At 47.2% G+C, this 23,700-nt stretch overlaps 1 protein-coding gene across 2 annotated transcripts in view; it reads right to left on the bottom strand.

Moving 5' to 3' along the window:
- Positions 1 to 23,700, bottom strand: part of Jaml (junction adhesion molecule like) — a 32,060-nt gene extending 8,360 nt beyond the window's left edge. The window contains exons 1-9 of one of the 2 annotated variants that reach the window (XR_005488140.2): positions 23,547 to 23,700; positions 19,541 to 19,640; positions 18,193 to 18,255; positions 15,058 to 15,221; positions 13,606 to 13,831; positions 8,649 to 8,761; positions 4,337 to 4,568; positions 2,462 to 2,849; positions 1,194 to 1,333 (exon numbers count right to left, since the gene is read on the bottom strand). Coding sequence is in view for 1 of the 2 variants with exons in the window: in XM_039082349.2 (XP_038938277.1) it covers positions 1,183 to 1,333; positions 4,337 to 4,568; positions 8,649 to 8,761; positions 13,606 to 13,831; positions 15,058 to 15,221; positions 18,193 to 18,235 (929 nt within the window). In the remaining variant the exon portion in view is untranslated. Of the gene's footprint in view, positions 1 to 1,182; positions 1,334 to 2,461; positions 2,850 to 4,336; positions 4,569 to 8,648; positions 8,762 to 13,605; positions 13,832 to 15,057; positions 15,222 to 18,192; positions 18,256 to 19,540; positions 19,641 to 23,546 lie in introns of those variants that run through there. The other variant, XM_039082349.2, reaches the window with a different exon arrangement.

Raw genomic sequence — 23,700 nt, 5'->3', positions numbered from 1 at the left:
ATGCCATTACGTGCCGGCTTGATACTCGGTGTTATATTCAACAGAATACCCATCTATCCCATCAATGCCTTTCTGAAAGCCGCTCTACTCGCAATGTCTCCAGATGACTGTCTTTATGTGGGGATCTCAGGATAGAGGTGTTTCTTGAGAAGGCTGGCTTTCCTTAACACCGAGGGCCACCGTATGGACATAAATTGTGAGTGGAAACCACACGGTCTGGCTCTGGGTCTTTTGCTCAAAGGCATTAATGTCTAGAGAGATGACCCTTAGAGGGGCTAAGCAGGTTCAAAGCTAAATCAGACAGTTCTGAGAGTAGGGAGTATACCTTAGCAGGCACAATTGCTTTCTTTAGAATGTACACTCCCCTGGAAAAACTCACTCATTAGGGTATCAGTGCTGTGAGGCTAGAGGTGCTGTGACTTGGCAGAAGAAAGTTTGTCTAGAGTGTGCAAGACACGGGGTTCAATCCCCAGCACAGGAGGGGGAAAGCCAGTAATCCTTGGTCTTCATGACGTCTTCCCCACTGCTGTGATTTCAACTGGAACATTAACTTAAGCCATCAACATATTTCATTAATATTCTGTAAACCAAAGAGCTGCCAATAATCAGTAAAATTCTAGCATCTGTGCCCTGGCGTTTGGACATTTCCAAGAGTCTGGGAGAGCTAGTGATGAAATTCAGTTAAATAACAACACATTTCAAGCCAGGCATGATAGTACACATTTGCAATTCCAGCAAGTGAGAGAGTGAGGTAGGAGGATCATAAGTTCGAAGCCAGCCTGGGGTACATAGGGATTTCCTGTCTCATTCTCCTCCCCAATTAACAACTCCTACGAAGTCCCTAAATACGGCCGCACCTTGTGCACGAGGTCGATATGTGAATTGTTAAGCCTACATTTATGAGGGAGTTGATAAACCCTGTATAACAGCAAGGAGAATGAGCGTAGTGACAGCGCCCAAGCCTTTCTGAAGGGTGGTACAAAGGGCACAGAGCCACCCACAACGGCATCATTGTATATAACCACCAATGTAACAAACATCACAGGGCGCCGGCATCCTCTTCCACTTTGGATTAGGTAAGATCAGGCTCAGGTAGGATGATCTGGCTACTCTTCCATTTTCTTTACAGGCAGTGCACACACTCAGCCTCCTAACTGAAGGGGGTGGGGGATGGGCATGTACCTCTTATTCCACTTGGTTTTCTTCACAATTAATATCAAAACTGGAAGCAGCAAGAGGGTGGCACAGACGATCCCCACAATGATCACCAGCTGGTTCCCATCCAGGATCCCCTGCTGTTTCCCAGCAGTTTCAGTAGTTGTTGAAATTGACCCTTGGGAAAGGGAGAGAGCATTAAGAGGGTCTCAGGGTTCTAGAAAGGAGCAGAGAGCCCCACTACCTTATGGTAAACAGCAGCAGCCAGGTCAGGAAGCAGAGGGATAGCACCAGGCTGCATCCTGTATTAGGATACTGGGACACCATCCCCATTTGACTGAGAACCAGCCCAACCCCTTTGCTTAGCCCTAATGTGCAGGTTAAAGTTGACAGGAGAAACGGCTGCCTTCACCTATGCTAAAGGACCCTTTACATCACTAACTCTATGTTAGAATTTGGTTTACCAAACGACTAGAAAGAACAAGCATTTCCAAGACCACTGACATTTTCACAGGCAAATAACTGTTTCAGAAAGAGCATATGCTATAATACCCAGCTGTACAGTCACAACACTAAAAAACGGCTTCAGAGTATTCTACCAGTATAGCCCCTTCACTCAGCTCATCTGTTTGTTCTAAAGACATATATCAGCATTTCTTTGGTCCCAGGGGACCCCTAGGCATAGAAGATGCCTACAAAGACGACCAGCGCCCACTTCCTGTCTTCGAGGAGGGAGACGAACACGAAACCAGAAATCTACAAGCTTCACCATGCATGACAACAGGCGTCTGTATGGGAAACAGAGGTGCATAGAGGAAGGGGTGCTTGGTTCTGTGCAGAGAGCGGGAAGAGACATTTGCCAGCAAGCGTTAAATTTGAATGTGAATTTAAAAAGGAACATTCAGTTTGTTGGGCTGTTGATAACATGGAGAAAGGAGAGAGGGCATCATGCATAGGGCTTGGTGGCCCCGACAGAGTGTTTTGAGGGAGTGGAAGCAGTTCAACAGGCTCTATTCAAAGGCTGAAGCTGAGAATGCGGTAGGAACTGGAGAAGCAATGGGGTCCAAGTGGGGAAGGAGTTTCATCACCTCAGCATAGAGTGTGTCTTTTTTTCCCCTACAGGTCACAGAGAAGTCTATTGGAGCGGTGGAATGCAATGTTCTGCCTTGTGACGTAGATAGATGGCCCTGGCTAAGAATGACAGCAGGGACTGATTTAAGGGTAGTCTAATAGAGAAGACGACCAAGACTAAGGTTGCTGGAAGGAAGGGGACCTCAAAATCAGCAACAGAAATGACAGGACGTACTCATCTGTTAGATTTGGAAAGGAACAGATCAAGGGCCACTCCATGGCATCCACTGCATAACCACACCCATGATGGTGGCATTAACCAATGCTGAGGACAGGGGATGAGGGAGAGGCATGCATATCTGAAGGATCTGTGGAAACTAGTAGAGATGAAATGTAAACATGCTTACAACCCCTACCAACCCCAAACCCAGCCCTTATCTCCCTCTTCCCTATGCCCTCATCCTTGGATTGAAGATATTCATGGGGAAGAACTGTCATCTGCCCCAGGATGATGTATGGAGACAAGATGCGGTGTAGCCATGTCTATGGGTGGGGCTGCCTCAGAAGGAGGTGAGCCACCATGCCCACCTTGGTGTGTTTTCTCTGTGGAGTGAAAGGCTGGCCTGTGAGAACAGAACACATATAGGAACAAAGAAATTAGCCACAATCTAGAGGTAATCTTTAGTGTACAGGAGGCTTTGTATCTGTTATAAATAATTGGCATTTTTTAATATGGCATTTTTCTATAAGGAGCTCAAGCATCCACAGATTTTGGCATTTGCAATGGAGGAGAAAGTCCCAGAACCAAATTTCTTCAGATATCAGGAGACCCATATGGCTGTTTATAAACATTTGGACCCATCTAATCGTTTCCAGTACAGAACGTAGGTTAAACACAGTGTCTAATATCACTGAGGTGAGGAAGGCTGAGGACAGATGATCTGCATGCCACTGCTGACATAAGCTAGAGTGGGCTGGGCAATCTGAGTGAAAACAGAACTGGAGGGTGAGAGTTGATGTGGGGCACTGGCAGAAGAAGGAACTGAGTTGGGCAAGACTGAATGAGAAAGGGAGAAAGTGCAGGGTCAAAGAGCCAAGCCTGGAGGATCCCAGATGACGGTGATGGGGTGGATGATGCCTAAGCACAGGGATTAGCGGCACCCGGGGCAGGAAGGAACTCATCTGCCTCGGGACGGTGGGCAGAGACAAGAATGGGGTATAGAGATGTCTACAGGTGGGGCTGCCTCAGAAGGAGGTGAGCCCCACCTTGGTGCGCTTTCTCTGTGGAGTGGAAAGAAGGCAGATTTGCCAGAACAGAACACACATAGGAGTGAAGAAATAACTTGAAGAAACCCATCTGTCCTGCTTCCTGCTTCAGGGGCCATTTGTCACTGACAAGAAGGTGTCTCAGACCTGAGCCCTGAACCACCTCCCTTTCTGTCATCTCCCCCGCCCCCCTTAGCTGACCACAGCCAGCTTCTTCAGGCCCCAGTGAGAGGGAAAGTCTGCAGCCCACATCCTGACTGCTAACACAGTTAAGATTTAACTTTAGCCTCGCACAACCTGCCTCAGTCAGAACAATTACATCTTACTTCTCCTTGGTGTGCACTGTGTGTCAGAGCGTAAGCCCTTCCATCAGAAACCCCTCTGTTTCTCCTGCTGGAACATTCCTATTTTTCTCTCTGTCGCTTGCTGCCTCTCACAGCTTAGCATTAGTCTCCCTCCGCGTGGATGTGCAACTCCCTCAAAGCCAAGCAAACATGATTTGGGATCTCCACTCCGCGCCAAGCTCCCATGTCCTTACAACAGTGGGCTGCGCTGGCCATGAGCGGGGTTTGGCAAAGACGTGGTGCTCATTATAGGTTAGCTCATTGTATGTTAAGTCTCCTATCCAGGCCTAACAGCAGGCAGAAACAGAGCAAGGAGAGCCCAGGCATCTGGTGAGCCAGGGTGATGGAGGCTCACTCTCAGGGTTGTGAAAGTCCGAGGCCAGCCCCTGGAAGCAGTGCCTCCCTCCACTGCGCATGCCTGGGGCCTCCCTCTCTCATTCCAGATACAGCCCTGCTGTCCTGCGTGGCCCCTCAGCCCTCTTCACCGAAATATTACTTACTTGGAGATTCATCCTGGATCACATGCAGCACAATGGTTTTCCTGGACTCCAGCTTCCCCAGGTAGATGCTGCAAGTGTAGACTCCTTGGTCAGACTTCTTCACTGTTTGAAGCATGATAGAGCCATCGTTGCGGGAGATGTCACCTGTCAGGTCTACACGGTTGCGGAAGCGACCCTGGCCCTGGAAGGTCCCACTATGCATGTTGAAGTCATAGGACAAGACAATCTCCTCCTACAAGGAAGGGTCAAAAGCATGAGACCGGGACAATCTCCTCCTACAAGGAAGGGTCAAAAGCATGAAACCGGGGGAGGACTGTGGAGGAGTTGACAAGGCTCTGCCACGCAAGGGCAGGACGAGTGTTAGATAACACAAAGTCATGTTTGTTGAAGTTTGGCCCTGGTTCTTTCTCCCAGCCCCATGCTCCCAGAAATAAGGCTCAGACTCAAAATATATTTACAAATACCTTGGCCATATAGCTAGGCTTTTCTCTGACTGGATATAACTTAAAGTATCCCATTTATTCTAGCCTACATTCTGCTACGTGGCTAGTTACCTGTGCTCACATCTTCCTGGCTACTCTCCCACCTGGCTCTATCCCAGAATCCTTCCTCTCTCTAGATGTCCAACCTCCCATTTCCTGTGTAAGCCATAGGCCATAGGCCTTTTAATCGACAGGTGACGTATCCATACAATACAAAAGATATTCTTGCTACACATGTTCATACGTATAACACGTGTGTGCTGGTGAGCACAACACCAAACCACGAACATGTGTTTCATCAGAAGAGGAGGGTTTTAAAGAGGTCAGGGGCTCCAGCCTGTAATCCTGGCTACTTGGGAGGCTGAGGCAGGAGGATAGCAAATTCATGTGAGTAATTTAACCAGACTCTCTCTCAGAATTAGGAGTGAAAAGAGGGCTAGGGTTCTGATTCTGAAACAGAGTGCTTGCCAGCTATATGTGAAATCCTGAGTTCAAACCCCTACACCAAAGCTAAAGACAGGAGAGTGACAGAGGAAGAGAAAGAGACAGATAGAGTCAGAGACCGGGAGACAGAGAGAAAGAGAACATAGAGTAAAATTAATTTACTCTTTACTCTTCCAAAGAGGAAAAGAAAAAAGACAAAAGTATACTTCATTGTGTAGAGCTTGCAGTTGGATTTTTAGCAGGCACATAAAGCATGTCTAGAATTGACTCTTGCCCCCCAAACCAGTTCCTTCCAGTCCTTCCATTTTGGCAAGTGGCAATGTCTTCTTCCAGGTACTCAGGATAAAGGTCTTAGGGTTATCTTTAACTCCTCTTTCTTGAGCAACTTGCCTCTAACTCCCCAGATAATCCTGTGTCCCCCTACCCTCAAAATACATCCCCAACCCCTGCCGCCCTGTCTCAGCTCCCTACTGCTGCTCTGCCAGGCCCATGATACCTCCTCTGTACCAGGAGCAACTCTCCAGCAAAGCTCCCTCACCTGTTTCCCAGTTCACCCTTCCCCACACACAAGCCTAAGATTCAGCTGCTCCTCTGCTCTAAACCTTTCCCGGCCCCTCATTCTCCAAGAGGCCCTTCCCTGGTTCCTGTTCCTCTCTCACGTCTCTCTTCAATCCCATTACTAGATTTAGTTACACAGATGCCCAGCTCCTTCCTGAAAGGTGGTCTCCATGAGTACTGTTCTCGCTACTCCTGTAACTAGAAGCCTCCGGTTCCCTTTCCTCACTTTCCTCAGATCACTATGTAAATGCTACTTCATGAGGCTTCCCTGTCTATGTAGACCAAGAGCTTAGTGGTTCTTCGGAGCTCTTTATTATTATTGCTTTAGACACTCACCTCATCGTTGCTTCCCTATGAACAATCCTCCACCTCTACCGTAACTGTCCCATCAAAACAGGGTCTTTACATAAATGGACGTTGAGGTGTTTTATAAAGGCATGTGGATATTTAGCGATGGTGGCTGTGGTAGAGATAGTGGTAAGGATTGAAACCAGGGCCTCAAGCATACAAGGCAAATGCCCTTTCTACCAGTGAGCTACCTCTCTCACACTAGGTTTTTGTTGTTGTTGTTTTTGGGGGGCGTTGTTTTTGTTTTTATTCATAAAGAAAAAAAAAGGAAAGAAAAGCCTTTGAGTAAAGGTAATGAATTGTAGAAAAAAAAACTACAAATGGAGAGACTTGACCCCAACTCCTCTTTCTGTAGTGAGTCATTTGATGGGTGGCATACAAGTGCAGGACAATGGGGACTGGAGAGATGGATTCAGTGTAGAGGTCTGGGCAATACAAGGCTTTCTCTGAGGCTCAGATGTGTGGAGAAGGAACATAGTTCCTTCTATAAAACCAGGAACATGCTTGCCAGAGCCTTTAATGGCCTGGGGCTAAGGCACTGGGGGACCTGTGGCTTCAGATCCTCAGAACACAATTCTTCCCACCCTTAGGGGCTACCGTTATTAGACTCGAGGCTGCTGTGTGTTCAAACTGCCATGTTCTTGAGACATTGCCTTTGTTCCCCTTGTGCAACACTGCCTGATTAGCTTCTGGCTGAGTGCACCCCATTGTACGATCGTTTCTGCTGACTCTGTCCCATTTCTCCCCTAAAAATACAGTGTACGGTGCTGGTTTGGTTTGGTTTTTTGTTATTTTGGTGCTTGTTTGTTTCTTTGGACTTTGAAGACAGGATTTCTCTGTGTAGCTGTGGCTGTCCTGGAACTAGCTCTGTAAGCCAGACTATCCTCAAACTCAGAGATCTGCCTGCCCATGCCTCCCAAGTAGTGGGATTAAAGGCCTGTGCCACCACTGCCCAACTTGGTGCAATGCTTCTTTAAAAACTTGCTTGTGCGAGCTATCCGCTTGTGCAAGACTTCCTGGTGCTGAGCTTTCTTTTCTCTTTACCTTCTCAGCTCAAGGCCAACTCCCACTCAGGACCCTGCCAAGAAAGAACTCCTCCCTGCTGATCCAGGTCAGCTCAGCAGTTAACAGTACTTGTTCTCACAGAGGACCCAGGGTCAGTTCCCAGCAGTCACAGTGTGGCTCGAGGCCATTTGTACTCTAGTTCCAGGAAATGTGATAGGCTCTCTCCACCTCCATGGACAACAGGCATGCACATGTGTGTGTGTGTGTGTGTGTGAGAGAGAGAGAGAGAGAGAGAGAGAGAGAGAGAGAGAGAGAGAGTAAATAAATAAAGATGGAAATGCAGAACAGGCTCTTAGGAGTGAGCTTGGGGCTACCTCCCTATCATTCATTCCCCACCCTCTGCCACCACGCTGCCCTTTCTTATCCCCGAGGATAGCATTCAAGAGTCAGGTACCTGCAAATGACTTTGTTAGTGAGTTTACCTGGAATACATTTTAATTTATAAACTTTGCACTTTAACTTTTACCATCAATAGGTCAACGAGGATTTCACTCACGACGCATGCTTATTACATTTCTTTACTGGGGGGCAGTCGCACGGTGTGAATGTAAAATGTCAGAGGACAACCTGTAGACCCTGTTCTCTCCTTCTACTGTATGGGACATGGGGACTGAACTCAGGTCATCAAGCTTGGCAGCGAATACCATTACCTGTTGGGCCATCTCACCAGCCTTCCTTGTATATTTTGAGCCCTAAAGCTATCACCATGTCATGGTTGAGATCTGTTAGTCCAGTGAACTAACTTGCCATTACTTTACAACTCCCATAAATTATCCCTCCCTCTGACTCCCAGGGAGCTACCAATCCCAAGCCCTGGAAAGTTCACGAAGGTGGAGAAAATTCTCTCCATCACACAAAATGAGTAGTGGAGCCCCAGGCAAAGCTTACACGAATAGCACACATTAGGCACGTTAGGATAAGAACGTGAGTGTGCTCTTATGCCTAGCTCATTGCTTTCCTGAGTAGGCCACAACAATCGCTCCCCTTTGACAAGAATGGCACAAAGAGAAGGAGGTAAACGGTATCTCAAATGCATTGGCCACACCATGTACAAAGTGCTTATGTCCAACTGACACTGAATCTTGGAAATGTTACAAGTTAAGCAATTGTCTATCTCCTCTCCCCACCTCCTCCTTCCCCTCTCCCTCCCATGTCTCCTCCTCTCTTCATTTTTCTCCTCTTTCCCCTCTCCGTCCTCCTCCCATCCTCTTCCTTAGTCCCTTTCCTCACTCCTCTTTCTCTTCATATTTCCCACCAAGAAGTCAAAGTTGCCTAGCGAAACGGAAAGCAAATCTAACAAACTCCAATGCCCAGGTTTGTGTCACCCCACCCCATGGCGCTGAAAGCTGATCCTCCTCTCCCCACTCTGCTTTCAGCCAGGGGCTTCTAGTACAGTGAGGCTTCCTTCTCCTTACCTGGGCATGCTTTCCTGAAGAAAACATCCAGTTCACTCTGGTCACCCGTCTCTCTTCTGTACTCCGGAAAAAACATCCCATCTGAATTGGATCACCTACATGGACTCTGAGCTCTGGGAACAGAATGGTAAACTGAGTTAGACTTAGAGTATAAGCAAATAGACTTTCTGGACAATCAAGTCTGGGGGCTGTGGAGACGATTCGGTGGGTAAGAATGCTTATTCCGCAAGCCAAAGGACCTGCGTTCCAATCGCTAGTCAGGCATGGTTGCTCATCGCCTTGGAACCCAGCATTCAGGAACCCAGACAGATGGACCTGAGAGCTCACTAGTCAGCCATACTAGCAAAAATGGTGGTGCTGCAGTTAAGTGAGAGATCCTCTCTCAAAGCAAAATGGTAGGAAGAGATGGAAGAGGGCGAATGCAGCTGTGCCTTGTGTATATGCAGCACACACGCACACACACACACAGAGGCACGCACGCACGCGCACGCACACATGCACACATGCACACACGCACACACGCACACAAATAATAAAGTTTAGCTAAGGATTCTCAACAGCAAAATGTCCCTGTCACCAAACATGTGAATAAAACATCCAAGAGTCGGGATTGGGGATTGAGCTCAGTGGTAGAGTGCTTGCCTAGCAAGCGCAAGGCCCTGGGTTCGGCCCCCAGCTCCAAAAAAAAGAAAAGAAAAAAAAAATATCCAAGAGTCTTTTTCTTCTCTCAAAGCAACCTGGTGTCCCAGCATAAGAAAATGGCTCACCCCCTCCCCCACAGTCACCACGCCTGAGGCTCCTGTTGCTTTTACACTCCAGTAGACTCTTTCTGCTTGCCTTTAACTCCTCTCTCTTTCCCCTTTTCCAGAATTCCTCTCATATGTGAAGTTTGCAGTAAGCACAGAAAAAGCCCCGCCTTTCTGCTCATGGACATAGAGACCCAGGTTGGCACAGCACAAACAGGAAGCGGCGAGTTCGAAAACTCATTCTCATATTTAACTCGCTTGTTCTTCTAACTGGGGGTGTGTGGGGGGATGAATCATGGACAACTTTCTTCAACCTCTTGTACTCCTTTTACGAGTTATTTTGGGACTGGCTTGAGATTTAGTTCTGGCTTCCACATGGATCATGAGACTCCTTGCAAATTAGGCCAAGGAAGTAGCCAGCTCCCCCCCCACCCTCACCCCCCTCTTGACTTCTTTCTGTTTCATCAGCCCTCTCCAGAGCCCTACCTCCCCATCTGACCCCAGTCCCCACTTCCACTGGGTTGTGCAAGCAGCTGACCCTGCCATATTCTCTCTGAGCAAGCCATTCTAAGAGGTCCCTGAAAAGAAAGCAAGCAGAATATTGCTAACTTTTCCACACTGCCTTACATAAAGCAACCAGGAGATCAACTAAGAAAGCAAAGGCAGGATGGCACACAGGAGGCACGAACCCGAGTCTTAAGTAGACAGAGTTCTTTCCAAAGGGCGCTACACCAAGGTCCCGAGAGAACAAATGCAGGCATAAGCAGACTTCTCATCCAAGTTGCCTCCCTGGGAGAACATGAACTTCCCACCCAGCAAGAGAGCTACACAGTGGGAAGAAAGCAAAAGAAAATAATATGAACTTAAACTCAGTGGAGGGCCTGCTATAGGAAGTGAAAAGCCACTCCAAAAGGCATGAGTAGAGAAGGAACTCCCTCTCAATTATACGAGCACATTAAGAACTGAACACTTGTGTTTTAAATCAGTAACAACAGTTGAACTTTCTGAGTCTTTCTAACACACTGAGCCTGTGCCAGACCCCTTACAGGCTGCATAGCAATTACTCATTATAACATGCATGCTCAGTCCCCATGATTTGAGCCCATTCAGTGTTCCTTATATGCTAAGGACATGCTCGACCACAGAACTGTGTCTCCCAGCTGAAGAAGTTACAATGTTTCTAGGTTCTCCCAGTATTGCTCTCCCCTTTACAGGGAAGAAGAGTGAAGGGGCCCAAAGCTACATGGACCATGAAAAGGAAAGTCAGACCTCAAACCTGAATTCAAGAGGAAACAAAACACGGGCTTTCTGGTGCACTGTACTCTATCATCCCATCATTCAAGTGGGAGGAGGCCTAGGGCTAGAGCAAAAGGACTGGAACCTGTGGGCGCTTTCACTAAAATGTCTAAGAACTATGGACCAGCATTGGAGTAGTAGGAGGATTGTAAACCGGAGGGCACACTTTGCAAGGAAAGATCACAGATGTCTATACACATGGGGTTTCCACACAGACAGAGACAGCTTTATAAACAAGTGGACCACCATTAGGAAAACCATTAGGGCTGAGCTCTAACTGTTCCTGTTTTGACTGAAGGGGGAAGAAATATGGGTTGCCTCAACAGCGATTAAAGGAACACCTGACCACCCCAGTGTGGTCCTAGCTGGTTTCCCTGGCTTCTTCGGCTCTTGACACTGGCCCCTATCAGCCTTATTTATATCCACTAAACTGGAAAGGGCTGCACTTTGTGAAGGGTGTAGGGGCGGCATCGAAGAACAGAGGTAGGGAAGGGATACACAGGAGAATCTTGGGGTAAAGCTAACATCTGGCTTCCTCCCTTTTCCTGAAGGACCACAGCTTTGGAATTAAGCAACAACAACAAAAAAAAAAAAATGTAGGAAAAATGTTGGGAGGTGCCAGAGGCCGTCTCCTATGGTTCACTCTCACAAACTGGACTCCCACCAGGTGCACTAGTTTGAAAATATCACCCATTACCCTAATGTGTATTGATTGCCCACACTCTGCCAAGTACTGTGCCAAAGGCCTGTCAGAGACGGAGCAAGGAAGACACAGCTCCAGGGCTGTGACTACCACCAGGAGAGAGAAAGGTGAGGTGCTAGTGGGCTTGTTAGGAGTTCCCTAGCTAAGGACCGAAGCCAGCAAGGGACAGTAGAGACCCCAGATTATGACCCTTTACTCTCAGGCAAGCAGCCCTGAGACCGTCCACTAATCCTCTACACCATGCTTATTAAAGGTGGTATTTGCATGTGAATGCAGGTGTCCAAAGAGGCCAAAGGGGTTGGATCCTCTAGGACCTAGAGTTAAAGGGAGGGAACCAAACTCCAGTCCTCTGCAAGAACAGTCTGGGCTCTCAACCACTGAACCATCCAGCCCCTGTCCCACACTCTTTTTTTCAAATTGGAAACATTAATTTCCCTTTCTCTTGGTTCCTCTCAGGTCCTCCTCACACCTGTACACACCCCACTTCCTGTTCTCTTTTTCCCTCTCTAAAAAAAAAAAGACAAAGACAAGGCAACAAAAACTATAAACACAACCCACAGAAAACAAACCCTACAAAAGCACAAAAATGAAAGGCAAAATGAACAAGCAAAAGATGGATAAAACAACAAAAAAAATTAAGCAAAAGTCTACAAAAATACTATTGGGGTGGGGGGAGAGAGAGTGTTGATCTAATAGGCATGGGTTCTGCCCCGAGGAGTGGCTGATATATCCAATAAGACTCCATTGAAGAAAACTGACTTTTCCTTTGCCCATGGGTATCAATTGAAACAGGTTCTTGGTTAGGAGTGGGAGCCCCATGACAACATTCCCTCCCTTGAACCTGTACAGGTTCTGTGTATGCCGCCAGTCTATGTGAGTTCATAAATGTGTCAGTTCTGCTGTGTCTGGAAGGTACTGTTTGCTTGGTGTCATGCATCCCGTCTGGCTCTTACACATCAGTCTTCCACAGGGTTTCCTGAGCCTTGAGAGGAGGGCTTGGATGATGGCACCCCTTCAGGGACCCAGTGCTCCAAAGTCTCTCACTCTCTAAACATTTTCCAGCTGAGCCTTTCTGTGTTGGCCCCCACTATCCCGCACTCCTAAAGAAGGAACTGTATTGTTTTCCTTCTGTTTTGTGAGACAGGCTAGGCTCACATTTTCTCTGAGGGAGGCAGGTTTTGAACTCCTGAATTCTTCAATCTCTCAAGTGCTGGGATCACATACATGTTCTACCACACTTGGCTAAGAATGACATAGATAGTTTTGTGGGTTTCCAATAGTTTTTCACTTACATATTTTACTTGGAAATGTTTATATGGATACAGCAAACAAAGCCTAGATGCCCTGGGTGTGATTAAGTTGGATATCGTTAGTCTATTAGAAAAGAGATGAGTGGAAATTGCTTGCGTGGCAAAAGAGTCCAGAACATTTCTGCAGCATGCAGCTTCGTGTGCTGCCATCTTTAGTTCAGTCTAAGTGAACTAAGAAGTCTAAGAGTGTCACTGTCTCAGGGTTGGAAAGTTGGCTCAGTGGTTAAGAGCACTTGTTGTCCTTTTAAAGGACTGGGGTTTGATTCCCAGCACCCATGTGGAGGAGAACTACTTCCTCAGGCACCAAGCGTGCATGTAGTGCACAAACAAAGCACTCATTTGAGTAAAATAAATGGAAAAAGAAGAAAGGTGAAAAAGAGGAAGAGGAAGAAAGGGAGGAGAGAGGGAGAAAGAGAGAGAAAGTCACCATCTCTAAGTAAGGAACTGTCTTTACAATTCAATATTTGGTGCCTTCCGTCTCTTGGGAACTTTCCCTCCAGCATCTGGTTGACCCTCCCATCTTTAGAGACCAATCCAACAGCTACCAGTGGTTGCCTTTGAGACTTATTCTTGAGATTTCTCTGGAGTATAATGCCTCTTTGGGTTACAGTCTTGGCTGAGATTCTTGGTCAAAGAGAAGAAAAAACTTTTTATTGTTCATCCTACCACAATTCCAGTCACCTCAGTCCAAACTGTCATTTTCAAATTGTCTAAAAAAACAATACAAGCTTTCCAGGGGCTCTGTGAAGAAAGAGTATGTTCAGACTAATCGTTACCACATACTGAAGGCTCCCCTTAAGGTGAATACTTAGCCTAAAGACTGGCAGTTGGCCAGACCCCATCCCTCTTCCACAAGCAAGCCGCTCCCCTCTGGCCCCTCTTTGAGGTAGGTGTCCTCATACCTTTAGGCTCCTCTGGTAGCACGTGCAGTAACACGAACTTTTTCGACACTGAGCCTTCATTTTTGAGGCGGATTTCACAGGTGTAGATTCCCTCGTCAGCCTTCTGAACATCTTGGAGCAGGAGAGAACCGTCGTTACGTAAGAGGTCCCCCACCAAACGTGAACGGTTCTGGAAGCGCCCCGTGGGCACGCTGAGGCTGGAGTAGTAGTACAGCACGTATTCATTCTGAGAGTAACAGACATTGGAGAAAAACCAAGGAAGGAACAAGACTTAGAAATCTGGATCAGAAAGACCATTATAACAACAGAGTTATCACCATAAAACTGACCAAGTACTTGGCCAATATTAATATTAATAATGATAATGTAACAGGTACCTGTCTAGCTTGTACAAAGCTCTAATTTTCTATACAGACAAATGAAACGTGGTATCCACATTTTCATTCCTTACAACATAAGGAAAGATGAAACACCTTCTTCAGTCTGGGTAGTGGAACTTTTTATAACCATTTCCCGTCTTGTGACAGAGCAGGTGAAATACCACGCAAATGGATGACCTAATTCCTCAGGTATTGTGGCTGGTGTTCCTAGCAGGATGTCTGCCACTCCCCTCAACTCTACCCTCTCCAGCCAGCAATACCAGGAGAGAAGGAGCCATCAGTAGGGATGGTTGCAGGCTGGGAGGTAGAGCCCCGGGGCATTCTTAATTCTGCTTCTGCCATAGCTCTGGCTTCTTTTATAATAGCCAACAAAAACGTAACTCTGAGTGGAGGGGCATTGCAGGGGTAGCAGAGAACTTCTCTGAGCTACAGTGGTGGTCACTGACTTGCAAACATTGGTGGTATTTCATGGCCAGACTCCTTGGGCCATGTCTCACAGGTGGTCTTGACACTCACACATATCCATGGATCTTGTGACGGAGGCTGGAGACAGTTTCCCAGTCAGAGAGCTCATGGGAGTACATCCCCTGCCTGGCTACTAATCCCAACGCTGAGAGCTCATGCAAAGAGGCAAAGGATGTCCCCCCAGAATAGAAGAATGCTCCAAGAATCTATCCTGCCACAAGGAAAGATACTTGTGCACTCCCGCATATGCCTAGCTCAGAGCTCTTCTGTCTAGACTACAGGAACTGCTTCTCACGTCCACCTCTATTGCCCTATAGGGCGGGAGACAACGAAAGCAACTGAGAGAGCTCCCATTGGCCCTGAACCAGTTAAGCACTGGTGCCATTTTGGCCACCATCTTCTTCACAGCTCAAGTGAGACTGAATAATCTACCCTGCTGATGGCTCCCACGCAAGTGGCCAAGCCAAAAGGAGGCTCAGTGATGGCTCCTTCCAAAGCTCTTGCAATGCTACCTCGGAGACTCAAAAGACCGATTCTCCCACACCCATCCCATCCCGATGCCATCAGCCAGAGGCTTGTCTGTGCAATCAGGCTGCCTCTTTCTTACCTCAGCATGCTCCCCTTTCGAGAATACCCAATCTACTTTGTCCACAGGTTTCTCTTCTGTGCTCTGGACAACACATCCCATCAAGGCCGATTCACCCACATGCACTCTCAGCTTAAGGGAGGAAACAGTCAAGTCTGGCAGGCCCTGTGGATAACCTACAGAGACTAAAGGCAAGAAGACGTGTTATTTACAGCAAAACTCAACGTCTATCTCTAGATACTATCCATTTCCCCTCCATCCATGATCCAGCACACTTAGAGCCCCTCAATGAAGCCAGCACAGCAAAGGAGAGCTGTTCTGTTTATCTCCATGCTTCAAGTCTGACGGATCCTGCAAGGTGAGCTTGTTGGTACTGTTGGCCTTACTAGTCCTTCCCCTTTTCTAGAATTCCTTCTCCCTTCCATTCATAAGAAAGGAGGTCCTGAAGTCCCCATCCACTGACTCACTTCTCTCAACTCTGCCTACAGTGTTCTTCCGGTTAAATTAAACAGGAAGTGAGTTCTTGCACGCTCATGAGCTCACTGGTTCCCTATCTGGATGACCCGCTCACCGGTGGCTTTGTTTCCTTCCTCAGTTCCCTTTATTTCATCCCTTCACAAACGCTTCTCTCTACATTTGCTGGCTGAGTCTTTCTACAGTTAAGTGGGCCAGAGCGGAGCATAACTCTCTCTCTTGGAATCTCTCTCACGTTTGTGCTCTCCCAGCCTTGCCATCAGCTCTGGCTTTTAAGAGGCATCCCCCAGGCATGAGTTCCCTCATCCCCATCATCTGCTTGTTGCTCACGGAATTTCAAGAGGTCACTAAGAAAGAAAACCACTGCAAGGTAATTTCTGTCTTCACAAGATGTCCTCTGGCAAAAAAGAACAAAACCTGAGAGACAAATTTAGATGCTGCCCAGTTCGTATTAAAGAGCCAAATGAACACATATGGGAATGAACGGGAAGGGTGCCAGCCTTTTCATCCAAGCTCTCTCTCCTGAGGGAAGAGAGAGAGAGCTTCCTGCCCAACAGCAGGCTCACACAGTAGGGAGGGCGGAAGAGAACATGCGAACTCTCAACCCTTTGGATGGTGTTTTTCAAAGAACTTTAATGAGCTCCAGCAACTATTTGGAATTTTCCTATGAGGAAGGATTAAGTGTGTGTACGTGTGTGTGTGTGTGTGTGTGTGTGTGTGTGTGTGTGTGTGTGTGTCTTCTATGACACCTGGAATTGAGCAAAGGCAGCTCTTTTGTTTATTTCGCTGAGTCAAGGCTCACTGTCTAATAAAGGGACAGTGAGATGGTTACCAAGCCTGATGACCTCAGTTCAATCCCTCAGACCCTCAAGGTACAAGAACCACTTCCTGCAAGCTGTTCTCTGACCTCCATACTCTTGCTCCCACATAGATAAGTAAAATAATAAAGAGTTGGGCGGAGTGATGCATGTCTGTGATCCCAACTCTGGAGGCAGAGAAAAGGAGATACTGAGTTCAGAACCAGCCTAGATAGTATCTATCAGACCCCAAAGAAACCCAGGACAGAGAGCTAACTGTTGTGCCTATTTAACATGCCGAAGCTCATGCTGTGAGAGCGTGCACACATGTACACACACACACATACACAGAGCACACGCGCACAGCACACACACACAGCACACATGCACATGCACACACAGCACACACACACACAGCACACACACACATATACACACAGCCCACACACACACAGCACATACACACATACACACGCACACACACGCCTGCTCTCTCTCAGCATGGCAAGCATCTGTCACAAAGTCCTGGCTCCTCTCAGCACTTCTCACACACCCTACCACAAAACCTCTCCAGTATCTGAGCTTCATTCACTTCCCCCAGCCTCTGATTCCTGTACAACCCAGCCATTTTGGCCACACAATTTCTTTGACCTCTCTTCTATCTCTCAGCCTCTTAGTTCCTCTCTCTCTCTCTCTCTCTCTCTCTCTCTCTCTCTCTCTCTCTCTCTCTTCCTCTCTCCCTCTCTCTCTCTCTCTGTCCTCGGTTAGTGGTTCCTGACCCTGCCTCTTGACCTTCTCTCTTCTCTTCCCCTCTCACCTCTCTCTCCTCTCATGGCCTGCTGTAATCTGCTGGCCATGTTCAGTCTGGACTCTTCCTGGCCTCTGGTTGTACTCTCCCTCATGTCTACAATAGACAACTCCTCAGCCACACCTAGGGGCAGTCTCGTCCTCATTGTCATCCACACAGAAAGACCCTGGCTGCAAATTAAATTCATAAAGAAGAGAGCAAAGCACAAAACCAGTTTCTTCTTCCCATTTTCTGTGGAACAAGAAACAAGAAATTGGCTGAGAAGAGAAAGAACAAAGAAAGAGGCAGAAGTAGGCAGTAAAACTGCCCTGGACACCTGGGCAAGGTCTGGGCAGGAAATTCGTAACCAGGCTACTGAGACAAAGCAGTTTCCCAGGAGGAAGTAAAACTCAGGGGAAGCTGGAAGAACCCAGAAGGCTTGAGCAAGCTTGTTGGAGTGAGGTGCTAGAGAAGGGGGCAAAATTGGGCAAAACAGAGAGTTTTGAAAGAAAACCGGCAAAGAAAACAACTGCAAAATGGGAAACAGTTCCCTGTGTTTAGGAACCATGCAAATAAGAGGCCCTCCATTTCTCTTTAGTAATTTCCCTTCCACAGCTGACACTACCTATGATTGACAGCACCAGTGTCAAGTGTAGGGATGTCATAACGGAACTCTAGAACACCCAGAAAAGACCCAAAGACATTCTGTGCCCAACAAAAGCAGACAAAGGCAGGAAGACTCGACCATCTGCTTCTAAAACAGTGGTTTCACCAGAACCAAGAAGTTCCAGTGCAGGGTTTCCATATCCCACAAATCAAAGAGAATTAAACATACATAAGATAAGATTAACTTTTAACAATGTCTGAAGACTAGGGTTAGTAAGTTGGCTCAGTGGGTAAGGGCGCTTGCCACCAAGCCTGAAGATATGAGTTCAATTCCAGGAAACCACACGAAAGAAGGAAAGGACCGACTTCCGCCCCGTGTCCCTGACATCCACATGTTCCTCCCAACACAGAATAAATCAATAAATATCAAAAATGCAGATATGAGACCAAGGAGAATTCAAATATTTCCCTTAGTCTCTCGTTTCTACTTACCCAGGACCACTGGGATCACAATCAGTGTCAGGAGGCAAAGCATGATGCTTTCAAGTTTTCAATCTTAAAAGTTAAAAGAAAAAAATCAGAAAATTATATCCAGAGAATAACTGTTAACTGAACTAACAGTGAGTGCCAATGCGGGCCAGGTTCTATCTGGGTCGCCGGCTCGGCACTGACCGTGAGAGATGAAGCCCCAGCACAGCTACATATAGGGAGGGTGGGAAAGAGAAAAGCAAGAATATGCATAAACAAGGCAACATCAGATGCTGAGAAGGGCTACGGCAAAACAAAACCATGTGATGTTTGCAGAGACACGTGGAGTCTGCCTCAGGTTGGCCAGAGGGGACGGTCAGATGAAAGTTGCTTTTCCAAACAAACAAAAAGGCAAATTAGTCAACCCTAAATATTCCTAGTTGCTTCACACATACCAACCACTATGGGATCCGTAGCCTCGACTTTTTACCTGTCCCTCCAGCTCAATTGCAAAGACTGTTCGGTCCGTGTGGGAGAAGAAACAGAGAATGGAAGTTGACTGATGATTGATGGGTTGTATTTACTGGGGTGCCAGAGTTGAAACCTAAGGCGTTACACATGCTAAGCCATCAATCCACTAACAGTTCACAAAGTGGAAACTTTTAAACCTTAAAGGTATTACTTATCAAATTTAAAATACAAAGATACCACATGAAAGTCTTTTGTCGACATTTTTTAGGGCAGGACAGCGTGGGTAGAACTAAAAATTGTGCTGCACATGTAAAAAGCCATTTCTGATGTCTTTGCTATGTCTGTGCTATTAATTTCATGACATCTACCATTCTTGGAAAATGACTCACTGTTCTATAACAAAGTTCCCCCAAATGTTCTTAGCCAAACTGAAGAACCATAACACTAAGAAGTTACAACTCAATCCATCTTGGAGGTCAGACCTACTGCCATAACCATCTCGTCTGTGGCTCCCAAACCTTAACCGCTTGGCCACTAGTATTCTACTCAGAACTGCTAAGAAAGGTCCCTTTTTGTATTAATAGTAGTGGTGCCAGCTGGCTCTGCTAGGACGTCGAGCACTGACAATTTCCCTTCTAAAGCGCAGTTGCCTGGGGTTGGTACAGTCGATGGCTCTGCAGTTAAGTGCGTGTATGTTCTTGCATAGACTGACTTTGCCTTGCAGCCTCATGTCTCCCAGCTCACAACAGCCTGTAACTCTAATCCAGAGACATCTGACCCCGCTGACCTCCGCAGGCACCTGTGCTCATGTGCACATACCCCCACACAAGCCTATACATGATTCTAAAAATAAAACAAAAAAAAATACGTGTTTTAATTGGTTGTCAAAAAGATGCCTTACCTGTATTCCAGTCAACAAAAATCCACTTGGAAAATGACAAACTGCCCGAGGAGACTCCTTCCCTGGTGGTCCTTGACTCACTCTACCTTAATGTCCTCACCTATAGCACAGGATAACAGTGGTTAAGGACCAGACATGATCATATCATACAGGTAATGGTGCTTGGAAGAAAGAGGAAGACTCGCTAGACAAGATCCCGTTTTCTAGAACCCAAGAGCCAAACAGAGATCAGCCGGTGACTTTAGAGCTGTCAGGCTCTGAGCATCTGCCTTTATGGGGACAGCAAACTCTCCATCAGAACTAACTAGAAGCCTTGACTACCATTGCAACTGAGTAGACAGTAATGGCATCGCTCCAGCTATTCCAGGAGTCAAATAGAAGTCCCTTGACTGAAAACACAGATCTGATCTGTGCCAACTACCTCGCCCGACACGTACACAGTTGGTGGCCACCACAGGCTTCCCTTGTGGCATGTCTTAACTCTACTGTACTCTATGCAGACATCCGAGATACCTGTCATCTTCCCAGGGATCTACTGAGTCCCCTTCTCTGCTCAGCAAACAGCCCCACCCCCCCACTCCCACCCCCCTCAACTTCCCCCTCAAGGGATTCCCTCAAGAGAGCACCACTTGCTCAGAAGAGCAGTGGCTAATTTGCATGTCTGACACCAACACCAATTGATGTCAGGGCACTCTCAAGGACAGGATCGTGTGTGTCTTATTTATATTTGGGCTCCACCACTGTGCTAAGGGATCTACAAATTGCTGGGAGCATGTCTGATAAATGTTTGTTACCAACAATGTGACCATTACCTTGAAATCAGCTTCAAGGCACCCTTGACACCATTCTACAGGGAAAACAGAAACTTGAAAAGGTCTCACTCACTCGGCCACACCCAGCCTTCTTCAAACCAATTCTAAGAAATGTATGGTGTGTTGGATTAAAAAAATGTGTACCCACTTTTGGCCCTAAATACTCCAATGCACTGATAGAGTTCTGTGTGAACTGGAGAGAAAAGCAATGATTTTTAGCAGAAAGAGCATTGAATTCAAGGGTTTTTTTTTTCTTTTACAAGTTATTTCTCAGGCTCAGCCCTCTGAAATTCAATGTTAACAGCATTTTTCCTCCGTAGTTGATAGGTGATCCCACTAACAAGAATCAATACGAGATAAACAGAGAAGCTGTAATGCCAGGGACTGTGTGTGAGCAGTTTACACACTAACTCGATCACACACAACCATGGGACTGTTTGCAGACAGGAAAAACCGAGGTACAGGTGAATGGTGAGATCTGCCTAAGAATGTTCACGTAGCTGGTTAGCACAGTCTAAATTCAAGCCCAAGCGCTCTGGCTATCTGGATCTTTCAAGCCCAGCCTATGTCATCACGGTTTCTCCACACCCACCAAAGTTGCTGGTGTTTTAGTGTGTGGACTCCCTAGGCTTTATTTGGAGAAGCAAGATTAATATGCTCCCACTGATTGAAAGTTCTTCCAAACCTCGGCTCATACCTCTGTGCCCTGAACTCCCGTTGGCTCCTCTTTCAGATGTCAAGTGAAACATCCTCTCAGGGAATCCTCTTCCCAGCCATCCATCCCAGGACAGGACGCCTAGCCACACACCTTCATGGTGCTACTTATCTCTCCGGCATGTGTCACAGCTAGTAATCATCTATGTGCTGGGTTGCTCATCTGATTAAATATTTGCTCTCCCCAAGGTGATAAGTTCCAAGAGGCTAAGAAGGTGTTTATGTATCACTATAGCTCTGGTATCGGGGTCGGGGGACCAGGAAACCCTCAATTTACAGCTTCTCAAACAAGCTCAGGATGACACCTGGGGAATTTACCAAGAAACCTCTAGTTAGGTTTCAATTTCCTGGGTGGGTGGCAAATATTCAGAAATTTTTTTATACACACACACACACACACACACACACACACACACACACACACCACTTAGTGAGGGCGAATGTGTCATCAGGAAATTCCATTCTGTGATCACCATCCCAGAGCACACCTATGCGAGCTAAGATGGCTACAATGCTGCTAGGTTATGTAATCTTATAGGACTCCTGTCTGTGCATTGTCAACGGAAATGTTATTTAGTACATGACTGCACACACACACACACACACACACACACACACTCACAGACACACACGCACAGACAGACACACACACACCACACACACAGAGACACACACACACACTCACAGACACACACACACAGACAGACACACACACAGACAGACACACACACAGAGACACACACACACACACAGACACACACAAACAGACACACACACACAGAGACACACACACAGACACATACACACCACCACACACACTCACAGACACACACACACATACATACACACACAGACACACACACACCACACACACACACAGAGACACATACACACACACATACCACACACACTCACAGACACACAGACACACACACAGACAGACACAGACACACACACACACACTCACAGACACACACACACCACACACACACTCACAGACACACACACAGACACACACACAGACACACACACACAGACAGACACACACATACACACACATACATACACACACAGACATACACACAGACACACATACACACAGAGACACACACACATACCACACACACTCACAGACACACAGACACACACACACACAGAGACACACACACACAGACACACACACACAGAGACACACACACAGACACACACACAGAGACACACACACACAGAGACACACACAGACACACACACATACATACACACACAGACACACACACACACACCACAGACACATTCAGAATTGCCTTGCTGATGGGCCTGTGAAACTCTCCTCTTTACCCCGCTCCCTTTCTGGATACTGACTTAGCTCAGCAGACACCCTTCCTTCAGGTAATGCCACACAGCCAGTCATTTCCCATGCTGGCTGAGCATCTGACCCAAACCCAAGGCTCCTTCCCAGTAACTCCTGGCAAATCTACCCTATCTGTCTGAGGTTGTGTGCAACCACCAGAAACCCTTTCCTACGATTAACAACGAATGGGAACTTTCCCCCCTGGGTATAATTACAACAGGGGAGAAAAGCTCCAGAAAAGAGACTTGCAACAATGAGAATGTCACACAGAATGTGACAGTGGCCCTCAGAGATGAGAGTATTGCAAGACAATGGAAGAGCAGGGCACTGTCTCCTAGCCAGTTTGCCCCTGGTAATCGCAAAGACTACGGAATCAGACAACTGTGTGGCACTCTTAAGCCTGCCTCTCTCTACTGAGGTGCTAAGTCCTTTCAACTCCCCTGCCCGTTCCTGTGCACCTTTGGGCTCTCAGAAATGTCTAAGTTTACGAGTCCTCATGACCACTCTGAGATACAGTGCCCTTGACTTTCCTTCTGGGACCATGTGATATAGATTGGGTAGAAGGGTGCTTCGTGGCTTTTGAAGCCCAGCCTAGGCTACATGCTACTCGGATGGTTCCTTGGGAACCATCCTCCTTTCCCTCCAGACCAGCATCTTCCTAGTGATCATCCGGGCTGCATCTGCCTTTCTGGAGGCTTGTGCTCTGTCAGGGCTGATGAGTGAAGACAATAGTCTAACTCTCCAGGGAACTGCTGCCGCCGTGGTGACTTATCCAGAACACAGAGAAAACAGTGAGGTAAGAGTCCTGCCACAAGCTCAAAACAGTCACGATTCTGCCTCAAGCCATCAGCCACAGGAAAGCTAAAACTGAGCAACCTCGTCTGCGTTGATCGCAAGCAAGGCTTACTTCTCTTTCTGTGAGAACCTTGACACGAAGTACACGGCAGAAACAAAAGCTGCGCCTACTTGCCTACCTCACGGCAGCCCACCTACAGAGACCGGGAATTCCACAGACGTCCTCCTCATCCTGTGGCAATGCCAATTTAACCACCTTTCCTTTGAATGAAAACTAGCCATCTTCTCAGAACAGCTCAAACAATGGCGCACAGCACACAAAGTCACGGCTTACCCAAGATGACAGTGCCCAGGAGAAACAGTGCACCACGATCCCCTGCCGCAGCATCTCCTACAGCAACCAAGGGACTTCTGCCAGCACAGTAGGTCAGGCTCAAAGCAAACCAGATGTGCATGCCTTCTGCGGTGGCTGTGGAAACAGAAACAGG

Source organism: Rattus norvegicus, chromosome 8, assembly GCF_036323735.1.
Source record: "Rattus norvegicus strain BN/NHsdMcwi chromosome 8, GRCr8, whole genome shotgun sequence".
NCBI lineage: Eukaryota > Metazoa > Chordata > Mammalia > Rodentia > Muridae > Rattus > Rattus norvegicus.
This window is presented reverse-complemented; position numbering and strand designations above follow the sequence as displayed.